The sequence below is a fragment of the Piliocolobus tephrosceles genome, chromosome 21 (assembly GCF_002776525.5).
Source record: "Piliocolobus tephrosceles isolate RC106 chromosome 21, ASM277652v3, whole genome shotgun sequence".
Classification (NCBI taxonomy): domain Eukaryota; kingdom Metazoa; phylum Chordata; class Mammalia; order Primates; family Cercopithecidae; genus Piliocolobus; species Piliocolobus tephrosceles.
The window spans coordinates 38,058,100-38,075,376 of NC_045454.1; the positions used below are offsets into that span (position 1 = coordinate 38,058,100).

Below are 17,277 nucleotides of genomic sequence, written 5' to 3' on the forward strand. Positions count from 1 at the left end.
TCGGGCGGACTACGGGGCGCCGCTGAGCCAAGTGGGCGACCGGGCAAGGACGGGCTCCCGGGTCACGTGACACGGAGCGGGCCGAATTCTGCAGGAGGCAACGCCATAGCCTGGAGGTGAAAGTGCATAGCCTCGGGGGTCGAGCTGGTGTGGGAGAACCACATCCTGATGCGATGTGACCTCGACCCGTGGCCCGGGGTCTGGGTCCAGGCTCGGGCCCGTGCGCTCGCTAAGGGAGAGGCGTGGCTTGCGTGGAGGGTCGCGCCAGCTAACCTGGGGGCGTGACCTCGTGCTTCTTGGTGACGTACCGTGGGGCGGGCTTACTACTGGGGCTGAGATTTGGGGTCCCCTTGTGGAAAGAGAGGACGGGCTTCTGCCTATCCATTGACAGGTAGGTAAGTGGAAGATAACTCTGTGGTGCTGTCGTCGCCGCTTTGACCTGTGGTGGCTGATTTGGGTGGGAGTGGTGGTGACATAAAGGATTGGGGCTAGCCCCGCGAGGGGCGTGACCTTGTCACAGAGAGGCGTGGCTTCACTCCGAGCCTAGGCGCACAAAGGGCGTGGTCTGGCAGGGTTGGGGGCGTGGCCGCACAGAAACTGGCGGCAAGGGGCGTGGTCCTGAATCCGGACTGGGAGAGGGGGCGCGATTTCTTCCGGATAGGTTCCCTGTCGCGCCCAAGTCTGGGAAGTGCCTTTTTTCTCTTAGGTGCCACCTCATGGAGACCCCCGCGGCCGCCGCCCCTGCCGGGAGCTTATTCCCCTCCTTCCTGCTCCTGGCCTGCGGGACGCTGGTGGCCGCCTTGCTGGGCGCCGCGCACCGCCTGGGGCTCTTCTATCAGCTGCTGCACAAGGTGCGGGACACAGAATGGGAGGTGGGCTGGGGGCAGTCAAAGAGGGAGGGACCTCGTGGTGCTGCTTCCAGCTCATTCACTGTGCAAGTTGGGAAAGCGAGCCCCGACTAGTCCAGAGGGACTGGTAAGAGGCTGTGTCCAGGGCCCTGTCTCCATTGCCACGCTGCGTATAGGGGCCTGGACTTTGCCACTAGTGAGAGAGAACATGGAAGCTGCCGCTGCCCGGGCACTTGCACCCCACCTACCTCCTTCCCCAGTGACTCTTTTCACAGAACAGATGGACAGCACCCCTAAACTGGATGGGATAAATGCGGCAGAGGGCAGGCACCAGCAAGGTGGTGGCAGTGACAGTTTCAGAACAGTTGCCCGCTGCTAACAGTACTCTAGACTTTCTTACCTACCCCTTAACCTTTTCCTTGAAAGTAGGTGCTGTTCTTTCTGCCTCATTTTCTGCAAGAGGAAGCTGAGGCTCAGAGAGATTGTGTGGTGGTTTGCCCTAGGTGCCGTGTTTGGAAAGAGCTGGCCCCACAGGCTTCCCCCTGAACTCCTTGCACCTGTTTGAAATTTACCCCTTCCCCAGACCCCCTTCTCAACCCTTTCTCTCCTAGCAGGGACCAAGCTTGACCTCTCCCTCCCCACACCCTTCTCTGATCCTACCTCTGCTAGCCAAGAGTCATGCCACTGACCTTCAGGACTTGCAGAGATTTAAAGCAAGCCTTGGATGTGTAGGGCTGTGAGGCAGCTGGAGTTGGGAGGCCTCGGCACAGTCTGTGCCAGCAGCTCACTCCCATGCCAGGCACATGGTAGCTGGCAGCCTATCAACTAAGCCCTCGGCCTGTTTAGCGTCTATCAGGAGGGTATCAGGGAGGCTGGAATCAGGAGCCCAGCTGCCAGGCCCTGCAGGGATACTGGAGGACAGTCAGGAATCATAGCAGATGGCTCCCTGCCAAACTTCCTGGGTTATATAAACCGTCTCCTCTCTCCCTGATTGCCCTGCCATCCTGGAGACAGGTAGTGTAACAGTGGGGCACTTAGGAGCGTGGGTTCTATTGGACTTTCACTCTTACTTGGGCAAGTCTTGATGTCCTCAGCTGTAAGAGGGATGTAATGACCAGAGGATCTGATAAGATGTTATGCTTTGCTTTGAGCCTGTTGTGTAGTATAATATATGCCTAACCAAGACCAAGCTTCTCTCAACCTCTTACCCTGCTTCTGCCCCCTTACCTGGGGCAGGGGGATTGCCCCCTTTCCCAGCTGCCCTCTGCCCTGACCTTTAACTTTATTGCTCCACCTGTCCTTGGGCCCAGGTGGACAAGGCAAGCGTCCGGCATGGCGGAGAGAACGTGGCCGCTGTGCTGAGGGCCCATGGCGTGCGGTTCATCTTCACGCTGGTGGGTGGGCACATTTCCCCGCTGCTGGTGGCCTGTGAGAAACTGGGCATCCGTGTGGTGGACACACGCCATGAGGTCACCGCCGTCTTTGCTGCTGATGCTATGGCCCGTCTGTCCGGTGAGAGCTGGGGACTGGTTGGACTGTGGGATACAGTGTCTGTGAGGGTTGGGGCTTTTCAGAGGTGGGAGAATGGCCAAGAGAGTGGGCATGGCCGTGATGGGCTCTGTGTTCCAGGAACGGTGGGCGTGGTGGCAGTGACAGCAGGCCCTGGCCTCACCAACACGGTGACGGCGGTGAAGAATGCTCAGGTGGCTCAGTCCCCAGTCCTGCTTCTGGGTGGGGCTGCCAGTACTCTGCTGCAGGTACCCAGTCCTTGGGGGCTGGTGGGGGCCTAGGTGGGGCTTGAAGGGCTCATGTGGTAACCCTACCACACCTCTGTCTTTGCCAGAACCGGGGTGCGCTCCAGGCCGTTGATCAGCTGTCCCTTTTCCGGCCACTCTGTAAGTTCTGTGCGTCTGTGCGGAGGGTGCGGGAAATTGTGCCCACCCTGAGGGCCGCGATGGCTGCCGCCCAGTCGGGCACCCCAGGTAGGTGGAGGATGGTGATGCTGAGCAGTGCTGGGGCCGAGGGGCTGGGGACATGTTGTGGACTCAGCATCCTCTCTGCCCCTGCAGGTCCGGTGTTTGTGGAGCTGCCCATTGACGTACTGTACCCCTACTTCATGGTCCAGAAGGAGATGGTGCCAGCCAAGCCACGCAAGGGCCTCGTGGGCCGAGTGGTCTCCTGGTGAATAGCCCCACCCCTGCCATTCCCTTCTCTATCCCCCGTCCTCTCCTGCAGCTTCCAGCCTGTGTCCATCCTCCTTTGATTCACATGTGGAGTGGGAGGAGACAGCTGTGGGGAGAGCATTCCAGGCAGAAGGAACAGCAAGTGCAAAGGTCCTGGGGCAGGAATGAATTGGATGGGTGGGGAAAGCAAGGTGGCCCTCATGGAGGCAGCAGAGGGAAGAGGCTCAGGACAGCCCTCTTCCTCCTCGTCTCTTTCTTCTCCTCCATCATCTCTTCTTCCTCCTCCCTCTTCCTTCCTCTTCTCCTCCCTTTTCTCTCCCCCTTTCCCCTCATCTTCTCCGTTTTCCTCCTCTTTAAGGATGATCCTTGAACCTCAGAAGGGAGGTTTATTCTTAAATTTACAGAGGGGGAAGCTCAGAAAGGTGAAGTCACTTGCCCAAAGTCACACAGCTAAGAAGTAGCAGAGCCCAGGCCGGGCGCGGTGGCTCACACCTGTAATCCCAGCACTTTGGGAGGCCGAGGTGGGTGGATCGCGAGGTCAGCAGATCAAGACCATCCTGGCTAATACGGTGAAACCCCGTCTCTACTAAAAGTACAAAAAAAAAAATAGAACAGAGACGCCAGGCATGGTGGCGGGCGCCTGTAGTCCCAGTTACTCGGGAGGCTGAGGCAGGAGAATGGCGTGAACCCGGGAGGTAAAGCTTGCAGTGAGCCAAGATCACGCCATGGCACTCCAGCCTGGGAGCCTGGGTGACAGCGCGAGACTGTCTCAAAGAAAAAAAGAAAAAAGTGGCAGAGCTCAGACTCGAGCCCTCTCCTTTCCTCCTCCTTTCCTTCTCTTACATCTTTGTCCTTTCCTTTTTTTTTTTTTTTTTTTTGAGACAGAGTCTTCGTTCTGTTGCTCAGGCTGGAGTGCAGTGGCGTGATCTTGGCTCACTGCAACCTCCACCTCCCGGGTTCAAGTGGTTCTCCTGCCTCAGCCTCCGGAGTAGCTGGGACTACAGGCGCCCGCCACCACGCCTGGCTAATATTTGTATTTTTTGCAGAGATGAGGTTTCATCATGTTGGCCAGGCTGGTCTTGAACTCTTAACCTCAAATGATCCACCCTCCTCTGAAGGAGTGACCTGCCCCTCCACACCTGTGGGCGTTTCTCATTAGATGGAACGAGAGACTTGAGAAAAGAAATGAGACACAGAGACAAAGTATAGAGAAAGAAAAAGTGGGCCCAGGGGACCGGCGCTCAGCATACAGAGGACCCACGCCCTCACCGGTATCTGAGTTCCCTCAGTATTTATTGATCGTTATCTTTACTATCTTGGAAAAGGGGAAGTGGCAGGATAATAGGATCATAGCAGGGAGAAGGTCAGCAGAAAGACATGTGAATAAAGATCTCTGTGACATGAGTAAGTTTAAGGAAAAGTGCTGTGCCTTGATATGCATATGCAAATATCTCCATAAACCTTTTTAGTGCATAGAGAGCAGCATTTCCGCTAGCATGGCCCACCTTCAGCCCTAAGGCGGTTTTCTCCTTTCAGTAAATAGAACATACAATCGGGTTTTACACCAAGATGTTCCATTGCCCAGGGACGGGCCGGAGACAGATGCTTTTCTCTATCTCAACTGCCAAGAGGCCTTCTTTCCTCTTACACTAGTCCTCCTCAGCACAGACCCTTCACGGGTGTCAGGCTGGGGGACGATTAGGTCTTTCCCTTCCCATGAGGCCATATTTCAGACTATCACATGGGGAGAAACCTTAAACAATACCCAGCTTTCCTAGGCAGAGGTCCCTGCGACCTTCCGCAATGTATGTGTCCCTGGGTACTTGAGATTAACAGAATAGTGATGACTTTTAAAGAGCATGCTACCTTCAGGCACTTGTTTAACAAAGCACACCCTGCATAGCCCCAAATCCATTAAACCTTGAGTCACCAAAGCACATGTCTCTTGCAAGGACAGGGTTGGGGGTAGGGTTACAGATTAGCAGCATCTCAAATACAGAACAAAATGGAGTCTCTTATGTCTACTTCTGTCTATATAGACACAGTAACAGTCTGATCTCTCTTTCTTTTCCCCACACTCCTCGGCCTCCCAAAGTGTTGGGGTTACAGACATAAGCCACCGAGCGTGGCCTGTTCTCCTCTTCTTCCTCCTTTCCTTTCTCCTCCTCCTCTTCCTCTTACTTCTCTCCCTTCCCCTCAGTCCTTTCCCTTTGCCTGTCCTTGGCCCTTCCTTTCCATACATTTAGCGAGCAGCAGCCATGTGCCAGGTTCCAGGACGGGCACGGGGCATCACCAGTGGACAAGGTAGTCAGGTGCTCCGGATGTGTGTGAAGCCCCTGAGGGTCAGCTCAGGCAGTAGTGATTTTGTTCTATGGCCTCATTATTTTTTTGAGACGGAGTCTCACTTTGTCCCCCAGGTTGGAGCGCAGTAGTGTGATCTCGGCTCACTGCAACCTCCACCTGCCGGGTTCAAGAGATTCTCCTGCCTCAGCCCCCCGAGTAGCTGGGATTACAGGTGCAGTCCACCATGCCCAGCTAATTTTTGTATTTTTAGTAGAGATGAGGTTTCAACATTTTGGCCATATAGCCTCATTCTTAATGCACTTTGACCCCTGGCTTCCCAGTCAGTCCCTCCCCTTCTCCTCCTCCTTGCCCCTCTCTCGGGCTGCCTCTCACAAGGCTGTCTCTTATCTTGCCTTTTTTGTTTTGTTTTATTTTGAGACAGGGTCTCGCTCCATCACCCAGGCTGGAGTGCAGTGGTATGATCATAGCTCACCACAGCCTTGAACTCCTGGCCTCGAGCAGTCCTCCCGCCTTAGCCTCCTTTGCCTTTTCTTTACTTTCGGGGTTTCCCACGGTTCCATCCTTGGCTGCTTCTGTGCTGTCTCAGCCTGTCCTTAACAGTGAAAGCAGAGGCTTCTGGCTCTGAGCTGCGATTGTTTCCTGCCAATGCTCATGCGTCTCTGTTAGGCTGGATACAGCGTCCCCTGAGGGCAGGGCTGGGCAGGATCTATCTTTGTGTCTCCAGGGCCCTGCACAGGTCCTTCAGGAAAGTTGGGGCCCTGGGGCCCAATGAGCAAGGAGACCAGAAGGTCCTGTTTAAAGCAGGAGAGGATAGTGTTCAGAACTCCCATGGATCGAGTGTTACGCAAAGCGCCTCATGACCTAAATGGACAGATACTTGAACCTGGAGCGGGAGGTTCATATTTACATTGACAGAGGCAGAAACTCAGAAGGGTGAAGTCACTTGCCCTAAGTCGCACAGCTAGGAAGTGACAGAGCCAGGACTTGAGCGCACATCTGTTGGACCCACAGGCTTAATCCTGGCATGCTGAGCCTGCTTTCCTTGCTTCTGGGGGTCTATGTGGAGTTAGGGTGGACCCCAGAGGCTACCAAGGGGAAACAGGCCGCTGGAGACCTGGCCACCAGGGTTCGTCTGCCCCTGAGGTTTTTTACTCCCCATCCCTGTCCCCATGTCACCTTGCTCCTGGCTTTTCTCCTGGCCCTTTTCCCGGCCCCTCTCCTCCCTCAGGTCCTGGAATCCTTGTAGTTCATTCTGGAAACTTGGTTCTTTCCCCTCCCTCTTGCAGGTATTTAGAGAATTACCTGGCCAACCTCTTTGCGGGGGCGTGGGAGCCTCAGCCCGAGGGACCGCTGCCCCTTGACATCCCCCAGGCTTCCCCGCAGCAGGTGAATTCCCTCTCTTTTTCTGTCTGAGGACCCTACCCAGCAGGGCCCCCTGACCCTCTCCCTGAGTCAGTATTGGGGCCTTGATCTTGGGTGCTCATGGCGACTCAAGGGTGGCCCTTTGGCCGGACGCGGTGGCTCACGGTGGTAATCCCAGCACTTAGGGAGGCTGAGGTGGGCGGATCACTTGAGGCCAGGAGTTCAAACCAGCCTGGCCAACATGGTGAAACCCTGTCTCTACTGAAAATACAAAAGTTAGCCAGGCATGGTGGCATGCGCCTGTAATCCCAGCTACTCTGGAGGCTGAGGCGGGAGAATCATTTGAACCTGGGAGGTGGAGGCTGCAATGAGCTGAGATCACGCCACTGCACTCCATCCTGGGCAACAGAGTGAAACTGTGTCTCAAAAAATAAATAAATAAATATATAAAAAGACAATCCTTTGAGCCCCACCTCTCGCCCCAGGTTCAGCGCTGTGTGGAGATCCTGAGCCGGGCCAAGAGGCCCCTAATGGTGCTAGGGAGTCAGGCCCTGCTCACCCCAAAGTCTGCCGACAAGCTTCGGTGAGAAGCCCCAGCCCTGCCCTTGTTTTCACGTTCCCAGTTCCCGGTCCTTGGGTGCTCTTGGGGAGGCGGGCGGCCCCGGCCACACTGACCTCTGCTCTGCCTGGACTCCCAGGGCTGCCGTGGAGACCCTGGGTGTTCCCTGCTTCCTCGGGGGGATGGCACGGGGGCTGTTAGGCCGCAACCACCCCCTCCACATCCGGGAGAACCGCAGTGCGGCCCTGAAGAAGGCAGATGTCATTGTCCTAGCAGGTGGGCCTGAGCCTCTTCCTTTCCCTCCTTCCCCCAGGAACCCCCGCACCCTGTTAGCCAGCTTCACACAAAGGAGGATGAACATCTAGTGGGCACCTACTGTGCTTGATACACATTTTCACATAAAGCGCTTTGAACCCTACCAGACACATAATAGGTGTATCAGTTAGCTACTGCCCTGTAACAACCATCCCCAAACTCAATGGCTAAAAATGCATTTCTGATTTCTCGAGACCCACCTATAAGGTAGGTGGTAGCTGTGGTTTTGACTGGGCTTATTTGTGAGTCTGCTCTTGGGTTAGGCAGGAAGGCAGCTGTACTGATCCAGGCTGGGCTCACTCACCTTGTATGGGGATTGGCTGGCCCTGCAGCTGGTCTGGGATGGTTTCAGCTGGGGTCCTTCGTCCCTGTCTGCATGGCCCCCTTGTTTCTCATCCTCCAGTAGGCTAGCCTGGGCCAGCCGACTTGGTGAAGGATGAGAAAACTGTGGGGCTGAGAGAGTGTGGTGGTTGAGAGAGAAGAGTGGAGGCTGTGTGGCTTCTTGAAGTAGAGTCTGCAGGAATGGGGGAGGGGGTCCTGAGTCATCTGGAGGTGTCTTCACTCAGAGGTCTTGCAATTGATGCCAACTGTTGCTGGGGCGGTGGACTAGGGCAACTACACAGGCCTCTCCTTGTGGTTCGGGTTTCCTCCCAGCATGATGGCCTCGGGGTAATCAGACTTCGCAGACAGAGAGCACACTCCTTGGCCCCACCCAGGCCTCTAAGAGTGAACAAGAAACTGCATCTCTTCTGACCCAGCCTCGGGTGTCATGCTATGTTACTTCTGCCACCTGATTCAAGGAAAGGGGACCCAGGCTGCACCTCTCTCCATGGGAGGCATGTCAAGGTGACCTTGTACAAGTGTATGTAGGGTGGGAGATATTGTGGCCATCTGGGAAAATATAACCTGCCTCTGCCCTATCCTGTTGGCCAAAGCATGTCATGAGGCCAGCCCAGATTCAGGGGGTGTGGGGAGCTGCAAGGTCACTGCAGGTGGCACAGGTGCAAGGAGACTCGGTGAGGAACAGGGGGTCTTTTGCATCCAGTACACCACAATGGATCAAGTAAGGTAGAGGACATGGGGCCTCTACCCACTGCATTCCTGTCCTCCACCCCAGGAACCGTGTGCGACTTTCGCCTATCGTATGGCCGTGTCCTCAGCCATAGCAGCAAGATCATCATTGTCAATCGTAACCGGGAAGATATGTTGCTCAACTCAGACGTCTTCTGGAAGCCCCAGGAGGCTGTGCAGGGTGAGCCCCCTAATCCCCCCGTACACATATGTGCTCCTCCCGGTCCCTCTCCCCCTGGTTTCTGCTGCAGCTGGCTTGAACCTGGTACGGTGATCGAGGCCCAGACCTTGCCCTAGGGCGCAGCCTGTCAACCAGAGACAAATAGTTGGCCCTCAAACTGATGAATGCTTCTTTCTTTAAATTTTTTTTATTTTTATTTTTTAGAGATGAGGTCTTGCTCTGTCACCCAGGCTGGAATGCAGTAGTGCGATCACAGCTCACTGCAGCCTCAAACTCCCAGGCTCAAAGCAATCCTCCCACCTCAGCCTCCTGAGTAGCTGGGACTACAAGCGTGCACCACCACGCCAGGCTAATTTTTTATTTTATTTTATTTTATTTTGTGGAATCAGCATCTCACTGTGTTGCCCAGGCTGGTGCCAAACTCCTGGCCTCCAGTGATCCTCCTGCCTCGGCCTCTCAAAGTGCTGAGATTACAGACCAGAGCTACTGCGCCCGGCCTAATAGATGCTTCTGTAGGAACAAATGGTGGGGTGGACACAGAGGGAAGCTTGAAAACATGCATGTGATCACGTTCCCTCCCACACTGCCCACTGCCCTCAGGACAGAGAGCACACTCCTTGGCCCCTTAGCCTCTCTGTCTTCCTGCCGTATCTATGCTCTCTCCTTATTTGAGTCAACTTGGACTTGAACTTGTTCATTGTTCTGAGGATGTTGACTCCTCTGCAGCCTAGGCGACAGGACGCCTGTGTTAAGCAGAGAAGTGGCACCGTTGCATCTGTATTGGGAAGGTCCCCTCAGCAGCCATGGACGGCCGGCTGGAAGGGGGCCGGGTGGAGGCCAGGGGGGCTGCTAAAAATGGCCAGGACAGAAACGAGGAGGCCTGAACTGGAGATGAACAGCGGGAGAGCCTCACCTTCTCGGAGTCTCCATTTGATCTGAAAAATGGGATGGTGAAAAATACATCACGGGCTGTTTGTTAGTTCACTTCAGTAACGTTTGCCGTGCGCTTCCACGTGCCTGGAATTGAGAGATGTGTTTGGTGGATGTAACTCTTTTCATTGTTTCCCAGGCAGAAGGAGGTAGAGGGAGGGCACGAGGCCAGCTTGGGTTTGTCACCTGCCTTGTGCTCCTTAACTCTTGTTTCTTGGGTCTTGTCCTCCCTTTTCACCTGGGCTGCCCTCCCCTGGTTCTGGGGTGTTTCACCTGTTTTTCTCCTAGGAGCACCCCTGGCCTGCTTCCCGTCTGCCTGCTCAGATGCTGCTGCTGGCTTCCTGCTGTTTTGAGGCCTCTGGTGCTGGAAGAACAGGAGGAAGCCAGCTCCCCACAGCTGTGTCCTCTTCCTTCCCCAGGAGATGTGGGTTCCTTCGTGCTGAAGCTGGTGGAGGGCCTTCAGGGCCAGACATGGGCCCCAGACTGGGTGGAGGAGCTGCGAGAAGCTGACCGGCAGAAGGAGCAGACCTTTCGGTGGGGCCTGGGTGGAGTGGATGTGGGCGGGGAGTTCCCGGCAGACCCTGCTGCCAATGCTGGTGACCTTCGCTGTCCTGTTGCAGGGAGAAGGCAGCGATGCCTGTGGCCCAGCACCTGAACCCAGTGCGGGTGCTGCAGCTGGTGGAGGAAACGCTACCTGACAACTCAATTCTGGTGGTGGATGGCGGGGACTTTGTGGGCACCGCTGCCCATCTGGTACAGCCCCGTGGCCCCCTGCGCTGGCTCGATCCTGGTAAGGAAGGGCTCCCGCCAGGGGCAATGGGCACCATCCATCTGGACGCCTTCACACCCACCTGCTCTTGGTCCTCTTAGGGGCCTTTGGGACTCTGGGAGTTGGCGCAGGATTTGCACTTGGGGCCAAGCTGTGCCAGCCGGATGCTGAGGTGAGGCACTGGAGTTGAGCACTGGAGTTGGCAGACTTGCTGCTCTCTGGGCCCTGATCCACCCTAACCACCCTGGGTCCCCTCCCCACCAGGTCTGGTGCCTGTTTGGGGATGGAGCTTTTGGCTATAGCCTCATCGAATTTGATACGTTCGTCAGACACAAGGTGACTGGGCTGGACTGAGGGAAGCTTAGGGCCTGGGGTTCTGGGAGATGTCGCCAGGGGTGGGCTGAGGTGGGGAGGAAGCCTTCTGTCTGGCAGGGGCCCTGGCCCTGTCTCTGTCCTCTGGCTGGCCAAGTCATGGGGCTGAAGGCTGCAGCCTGCTTTCATCTTCTTCCTGTAGATCCCAGTGATGGCCTTGGTAGGGAATGATGCTGGCTGGACACAGATTTCTCGGGAGCAGGTGCTGTCTCTGGGCAGCAACGTGGCCTGTGGCCTGGCCTACACTGGTGAGGGCGCCTCAGCAAGGCTGGGAGGACAGGAGGCTGTTTCAGTCCCGGCTGGTTGCATGTGCAGTGGGCTGAATCCTTGCCACCATCTGACTTAATCTCCTCTTTTAGATTATCACAAGGCAGCCATGGGTCTGGGGGCCCGGGGCTTGCTGCTCTCACGGGAGAACGAGGATCAGGTGGTCAAGGTGCTGCACGATGCCCAGCAGCAGTGCCGAGACGGCCACCCGGTCGTGGTGAACATCCTCATTGGGAGGACGGACTTCCGCGACGGCTCCATTGCTGTATAGGGCCTTGTGAGTCAGGATGCTTGGCTGCCTTCCTGCCGCTGGACTGTGTCCAGCTGGTTTGGAGTCTCATCATTGCTTGCCCTGGGCCTATCCCATGAGGCCCGATGACTCCACAACCTCCCTGAGGAGGGGATGGAGGGGTCAAAGCTCAGAGAGGCTCCCTTGTGAGCTCTTCGACCCTCCTCTCCACGGACCCAACTGTGCCCTTTGTCCCCTCTCTTATGGAGACTGAATAAACCACCTCTGGCCCACATGGGCCCACATACTCAAGTCTCAGAACCTGTGCATATTGATTTATTATCCACAAAGATGGAGGTGCGGAAAAGAAGAGGGAGACAGGAGGGAACCGTACTCTCCCACTGGAACTCGGGCCCACGGAGGCACCATTACTGGGGATTTCAGGGTGGCTGGGCGCTGCAAACTGCTCCCTCCTCTGTGGTCCCTGAAAGAGCCCCACACGCCTGCTCCAGACGTGTCCACGCACACCAGTCCTCACAGACACACACACACATGCATGGAGGCAATAAATATGTTCCGTACCAGACTGCCCCCAGCCTGACGCTTTGGGGGGCCCCCTCCGAAAGAGAGGGGTTTAAGTGCTCAAATTTTTTTTCAGGGATGGGGATTGGAAAGGCCAGACTCTGTTATCTCCATTTGCTGACTAGAGGCCAATCGTGGGGTCTTCCCGGGAAAAGGGTGGGGGAAACCAGCTGTTTCTCCATAAGCCCCAGGCTGCCCCTGTGTCCATGCTGGAACCCAGGATAGGGGCTGCCTCCCACAAACAGTGCCTCATGCTAGTCCTTGTGTCGTCCAAGGGAGGGAGAAACAAGAGTGCAGTGCTCAAAGCTAATACTGATTCGGTTGGCAGCAGCAAGAAGGCCGACTAGACGTGACTCACCACAGCGGGGTGGTGCATACCGTAACTGGTGTTGACCCGGCCAAGGGGAGGCAAGAGAGGCCAGCCTAGCAAGCGCGAGAACTGCCTTTTTGGCAACAAAAGGGGAAGCCCTTGGTGCTCAGGAAAGATGGACACAACCTCTGGTCCCTAAAATCCCCAGTACCCAGACTTCGCAACTAGTGTCCAAATACTGGGCCCTGGAAACGGGGAATGAGTCTCAGCCATACATGCGACTGGTCCCGTGGTAACTCCGTAACAACCAGGAGCTCGGCCTGAGCAACAGGTCTGACTCTCCTTGATCACCAGGGCACCGCCTTCGCCACCGGGCGCCCAGGTTTGTAACTGGGGTCCCGCCCTGTCCTCTGGCTCAGAGGCACACGTTGATTTGCTTGGAGAGCTCTCTCTCCAGATCCAGGATGAGGGCGTCAAAGTCTTTGAGATTCAGGTGCGGGTTGAAGGGTGCATCGAAGTCATCTTCGAAGTCAGCGGTGACCCTCGGCTCACCGACCTCCTCGTCCTCGTCCTCGCTGTCACTGCCCGTCACGTGGTCGTAGTCTGGCCCGGACAGGAAGTCCCGCCCACAAGACAGGAAGTCCCGCCCGCAAACGCTCCAGTCGCCGGCGTAGCGGTTGCTCGGGGGGCTCTCGGGGCCTCCTCGGCCGCGGGGCCGAGTCACCACTTCGGGGTCTGCCAGCGGCAAGTGCAGAGGTGGTTGTCGTTTGGGTCGCAAGTACGGCGCGACATCTGGAGCTTCTCGGGGCAGGCGGGGATCTGAAGGGAGACAGGGCAGGTCATACACAGAGGCGACAGCCGACCTCTGATTGGCTGCTTAGGGAACTAGGCTCCTGATTGGCCTGTGGAAGGAGGCCTTCGACCGTTTCAGGGTTTCACCGGCGGAGCCAGAACTGGTTGCTTAGGCAACTAGACCTCTGATTGGCATGTCAAGAGGCAGGGCCTCTGACTGGATCAAAGATGGATAGCGGCAGGTGCCCTGGATCATGCCTATAATCCCAGCACTTTGGGAGGCCTGAGGCAGGCAGATCACTTGAGGTCAGGAGTTCAAGACCAGCCTGGCCAACACCATGAAACCCCATCTCTACTAAAAATACAAAAATTAGCTAGGACTGGTAGTGCGTGCCTGTAATCCTGCACTTTGGGAGGACTGAAGTGGGTGGATCACTTGAGGTCAGGAGTTCAAGACCAGCCTGGCTAACACAGTGAAACCCCCTCTCTACTTAAAATATAAAAAATTAGCCAGGACTGGCTGGGCGTGGTGGCTCACGCCTGTAATCCCAGCACTCTGGGAGGCCGAGGTGGGTGGATCACGAGGTCAGGAGATCAAGACCATCCTGGCTAACACGGTGAAACCCTGTCTCTACTAAAAAAAAATACAAAAAATTAGCCGGGCGTGGTGGCGGGCGCCTGTAGTCCCAGATACTCGGGAGGCTGAGGCAGGAGAATGGCATGAACCCTGGAGGCAGAGCTTGCAGTGAGCCGAGATCGCACCTCTGCACTGCAGCCTGGGTGACAGAGATCTCAAAAAAAAAAAAAAAGAAGAATCAGCTCCGTGGGGCAAAGTGATTCAGTTTATAATCCCAGTACTTTGGGAGACTGAGGCGGGAGGATGGCTTGAGATCATGAGTTTGAGACCAGCTTGGGTAGTATAGAGAAACCCTGTCTTTACAAAATAATAATAATAATAATAAAAAAAGAGAAAACAGATTGGTTGGTAGATTGGTTGGATCTGAACCGGCTGCTGAGGCAACCAGGTACCAGTTTACTCCATGAGGGGACGTAGCCTGCTTCAAGCCCGAGACACTGATTGGTCCCCTAAGGTAGCATCACTGCAGCAGCCTGGCTCAGATTGGTGGTGCGGGCCCTGGGCATGAGCTCACCTGGCCAAGACTGCAGCAGATAGTGCAGCACCTCGATGTGACGCTTGAAGTCCACTGCACTGGCAAGGCCTGGGCCGGAGCTGCGGGCACGAGGCCTTGTGGGTGCCTGGCGTGCCGGCAGCAGCACAGGCCCAAAGCACACGGCCAAGTTCTGTGGGGTCATGCGGTTGTAGGCATGGAAGGAGGAGACAAGGCGCAGGTGGTCCAGGAGAAGCGTCAGCGTGGCCTGGGAGAGGGTTGAGAGGATGTAAGTCAGACAAAGTCAGGCCCCTGTGGCACCTACCTGCAAGAGACTAAGGTGGCCAGAGTAAGGAAGCAGGTTCACAGTCTCATAGCTGGGATGTGGTCGGGTTAAGACTATTAATCATTAGGTATTAGTAGTATGAGCCTATTTTGTTGGAGGGAAGACCAAAGCCAAAGGCAACTAAGCATTGGAAAGGCAAAGCTGCCATGAATCCCATTTTACAGATGAAAGTATTGAAGCACAGAGAGGGATGGAACTTGTCTAGGTTCCCTCAGCCAGGAACCTCCCTTGTAGGTTGAAAGACCAACATTCAGCATGCATTTTTGACACATCCTGGCTGTGTGACCTTGGGTAACTCACTCACCTGCTTTGGGCCTCAGTTTCCAAATCTATCAAGTGGGATGCTAATAGCACCTATTTCTTGGGGATATGATGCTGCTGCCAGCTCATGCCCATCGCAGGCCCAGCCATGGGAAACATTCTATTGGTATTAGCCCACTCTCAAGTCCCATCACTCCCACCAGGCCCAACTCACTCTTTCCACATCCGGCAGGCAGCTGAGAAGCCCTCGGGTGCCCTCAGTGGTGGGGGGACTTCTGTTTGGGGGTTCCCGAGCCATGGCCTCCAGTACCACCTGATACAGGGGCTGGGTGATGAGCGGAGTGGGCAACTCTCGAAGATAATCCTTGAGGATGCCTGTGAACACAGGGCCCCCTCTGGTCAGGGCACCACTGGCTTCTAAGGCCAAGGAGGGGCACAGACAAGGGGGAAGAGGAGGTGGGTGAAAGCAAGGTCAGATAGGAGGAGTGACGTCCCAGAGGAGCCCCAAGGCCTTAAAGTGAGGCATTGAATGGGGGTGAGCAGGCAGAGGAGAGGGGGCCATGCTGACCAGTGATGACATTGATATCGGGGTACAGGTCCTCAGATAGGCAGACCGCTGCACTGTCCCGCTCAAAGGCGTCCCGAAGCTCTTTCTTCACTGCCGCGGAGCCACATAGACGGTACAGTCCCACTACCTGGGGGGGGGGAAGAGAGAATGAATGTCTTCCTGCTGGGGCCACAGACTCATCAGGGCCCAGTGGGGTGAGCACTGGAATTCTGGGCCACAGCAGCAATGGACACTGTGGGCTGGGAGGTTGGAACTACCTTGACAACCTGGCCTTGTAAACCCTCTGCTTGGACTACTTGTCTTGGCTCCCACCTCCTCTGACTTAGGAAACTCTGATGCTTCTTCCAGGAAGCTTTCCATGACTACCCCAGGTTTTGTTTTAAGCTCTCCCAGACCCTAGGTACACCCCCACCCCACTCTAGTCCCAGTTAGTTTTACATTTGTGAATGACTAGAGTCGTATCTTTTCCCTCATCAGACTCTGAGCCCCAGGAGGGCTTGGATCCTGTTATTAAATCGATGGATGACCCATGGGTTCTGTCCAGGGTGCTATAGTCAAGGGGGGGCCTTCGGCCCTTGTCTAGGCTGGGATTGGAGCTAGGAGTGGCTCAGGCCTGGGGTAGGGGTCTGGCATCTGTACATAGGGTGTCCTGAAGAGTGGGTCTGAGGTCTGGGGGCCAGAGGGGTGGAGTGGGGTGGGTGCTCACCCGCAGCCCTCGGCGCTCGATCTGCCCAACGCACTTCTGGATGATGAGGGGCACCTGGCCGGGGGGCCGCTCCCGCTCCACCAGCAGTGGCAGGGGCAGCCCGAAGACGCGGGGCTCAGCTGTGGCAGGGGCTTCCTGCTGCTCCGACAGGGTCAGCTTGGCATAGAGCAGCCCCTGGGGCTCCAGGCGCACGGCCAGCTGTTGGGCCTGGCACCCTGAGGACACAAGGGCCTGAGCCGGGTACTCTGAAGCCTCATGTACCCCGGCCTCCCTACTCCAGGTCACACCTTCCGCCCGGAGCCCAGCCCCCTAGGCACTCTGCGGGGGTGGCGGTGGGGTTTGGAGGCCCCTGCCCCTCCTCCCCTGCAGCCACATGTCCTACCTCGGAAGACCGTGGGCAGCAGCACGGTGCCCTGGGCACAGGGCCGGTGCCTTCTCACGCCAGGGTCCCATGCAAGCACCAGGGCGCGCAGGAGCCTGGCGGCCTCCAGCTCCAGGTGGAAAGTGTGGTCCAGCCGCAGGAAGTCCGGCCCCCCTCGCAGCGGCCCTGTTCGGGCCCGGGCCTCCCCATCCACTTGTAGTAGGCAGCAGAGGTCTCTGGGGGTGGCCCCTGGCGCTGGCCGCAGCCCTCCGAGACCGTACAGGTGCAGGCTGAGGCGGCCCCAGAGTGCGGCCGGGGGTGCCCGGGCTGTGGGACCCACCTCGTAGGGCCGGAAGGAGGTGGGCGACGGGGGCCCAGCTGGGCGCTCCGGTGAGTCTCCGTCGCTGAGGTAACCGGCCTTCGGGCTCCGGGTGCCCCCGGGCCCTGCTGCCCGCCCGGGGCCCCCCACGCTGCTGTCCAGGTGGTAGCGGCTGATGACGGAGCCCGCAGGGGCAGCCCTCTCGCGCTCCCTGCCAGCCCGGGGGCCTCGCAGGCTCAGGCGGCGCCGCAGTTCCGGCAGCTTCTTCATCTTTATGGAGAGGCGCCTGGCGGGGCCCGGGGACTTGGTGCGGGAGGCTTTGGTTGGGGGGCTGGCAGGGGCTGCACCTGTGTTGAGAGCAGACCTCAGGGTCAGGAACCTGGGCTTAGGGGAGGAGGGTGAGGCTGGTGCTTCCGTGGGGAGGGGCTGTGAGGCTGGTGTTTCCCTGAAGGGAAGGGGTGTGAGGCTGGCGCTCCCCTATGGGGAGGGGGCGTGAGGCTGGTGTTCCCCTGTGGGGAGGGGACGTGAGGCTG

At 57.0% G+C, this 17,277-nt stretch overlaps 2 protein-coding genes across 4 annotated transcripts in view; one reads left to right on the plus strand and one right to left on the minus strand.

Moving 5' to 3' along the window:
* ILVBL (ilvB acetolactate synthase like) lies at nucleotides 1-11,702 on the plus strand. 3 transcript variants are annotated; one of them, XM_023229861.3, is made up of 16 exons: nucleotides 1-116; nucleotides 707-851; nucleotides 2,159-2,360; nucleotides 2,478-2,605; nucleotides 2,692-2,830; nucleotides 2,918-3,029; nucleotides 6,622-6,721; nucleotides 7,183-7,280; nucleotides 7,396-7,532; nucleotides 8,689-8,823; nucleotides 10,173-10,287; nucleotides 10,374-10,543; nucleotides 10,624-10,694; nucleotides 10,787-10,858; nucleotides 11,037-11,142; nucleotides 11,254-11,702. In XM_023229861.3, exons 2-16 carry the CDS (start codon nucleotides 717-719, stop codon nucleotides 11,430-11,432), a joined length of 1,899 nt encoding a protein of 632 aa, XP_023085629.1. In that variant the 5' UTR covers nucleotides 1-116; nucleotides 707-716; the 3' UTR covers nucleotides 11,433-11,702. The 3 variants fall into 3 exon arrangements, with proteins under 3 accessions (XP_023085629.1, XP_023085630.1, XP_023085631.1); XM_023229862.3 differs by having other exon boundaries at nucleotides 114-395; XM_023229863.3 differs by lacking the exon at nucleotides 1-116 and adding an exon at nucleotides 130-391.
* The window catches only part of SYDE1 (synapse defective Rho GTPase homolog 1), a 7,862-nt gene continuing 2,280 nt past the window's right edge, over nucleotides 11,696-17,277 (minus strand). Inside the window, exons 3-8 of the mRNA XM_023229855.1 lie at nucleotides 16,447-17,091; nucleotides 16,065-16,279; nucleotides 15,359-15,485; nucleotides 15,005-15,165; nucleotides 14,226-14,451; nucleotides 11,696-13,101 (exon numbers count right to left, since the gene is read on the minus strand). Coding sequence (XP_023085623.1) covers nucleotides 12,698-13,101; nucleotides 14,226-14,451; nucleotides 15,005-15,165; nucleotides 15,359-15,485; nucleotides 16,065-16,279; nucleotides 16,447-17,091 — 1,778 coding nt within the window. The 3' untranslated portion in view covers nucleotides 11,696-12,697. The remainder of the gene's footprint in view (nucleotides 13,102-14,225; nucleotides 14,452-15,004; nucleotides 15,166-15,358; nucleotides 15,486-16,064; nucleotides 16,280-16,446; nucleotides 17,092-17,277) is intronic.

Coding starts and splice junctions, on each gene's coding strand:
- ILVBL (XM_023229861.3), top strand. CDS start 717: ATGGAGACCCCCGCGGCCGCCGCCCCTGCCGGGAGCTTATTCCCCTCC. Junction 7,281..7,395: donor AAGTCTGCCGACAAGCTTCG/GTGAGAAGCCCC, acceptor CTGGACTCCCAG/GGCTGCCGTGGAGACCCTGG. Junction 10,288..10,373: donor CAGAAGGAGCAGACCTTTCG/GTGGGGCCTGGG, acceptor GTCCTGTTGCAG/GGAGAAGGCAGCGATGCCTG.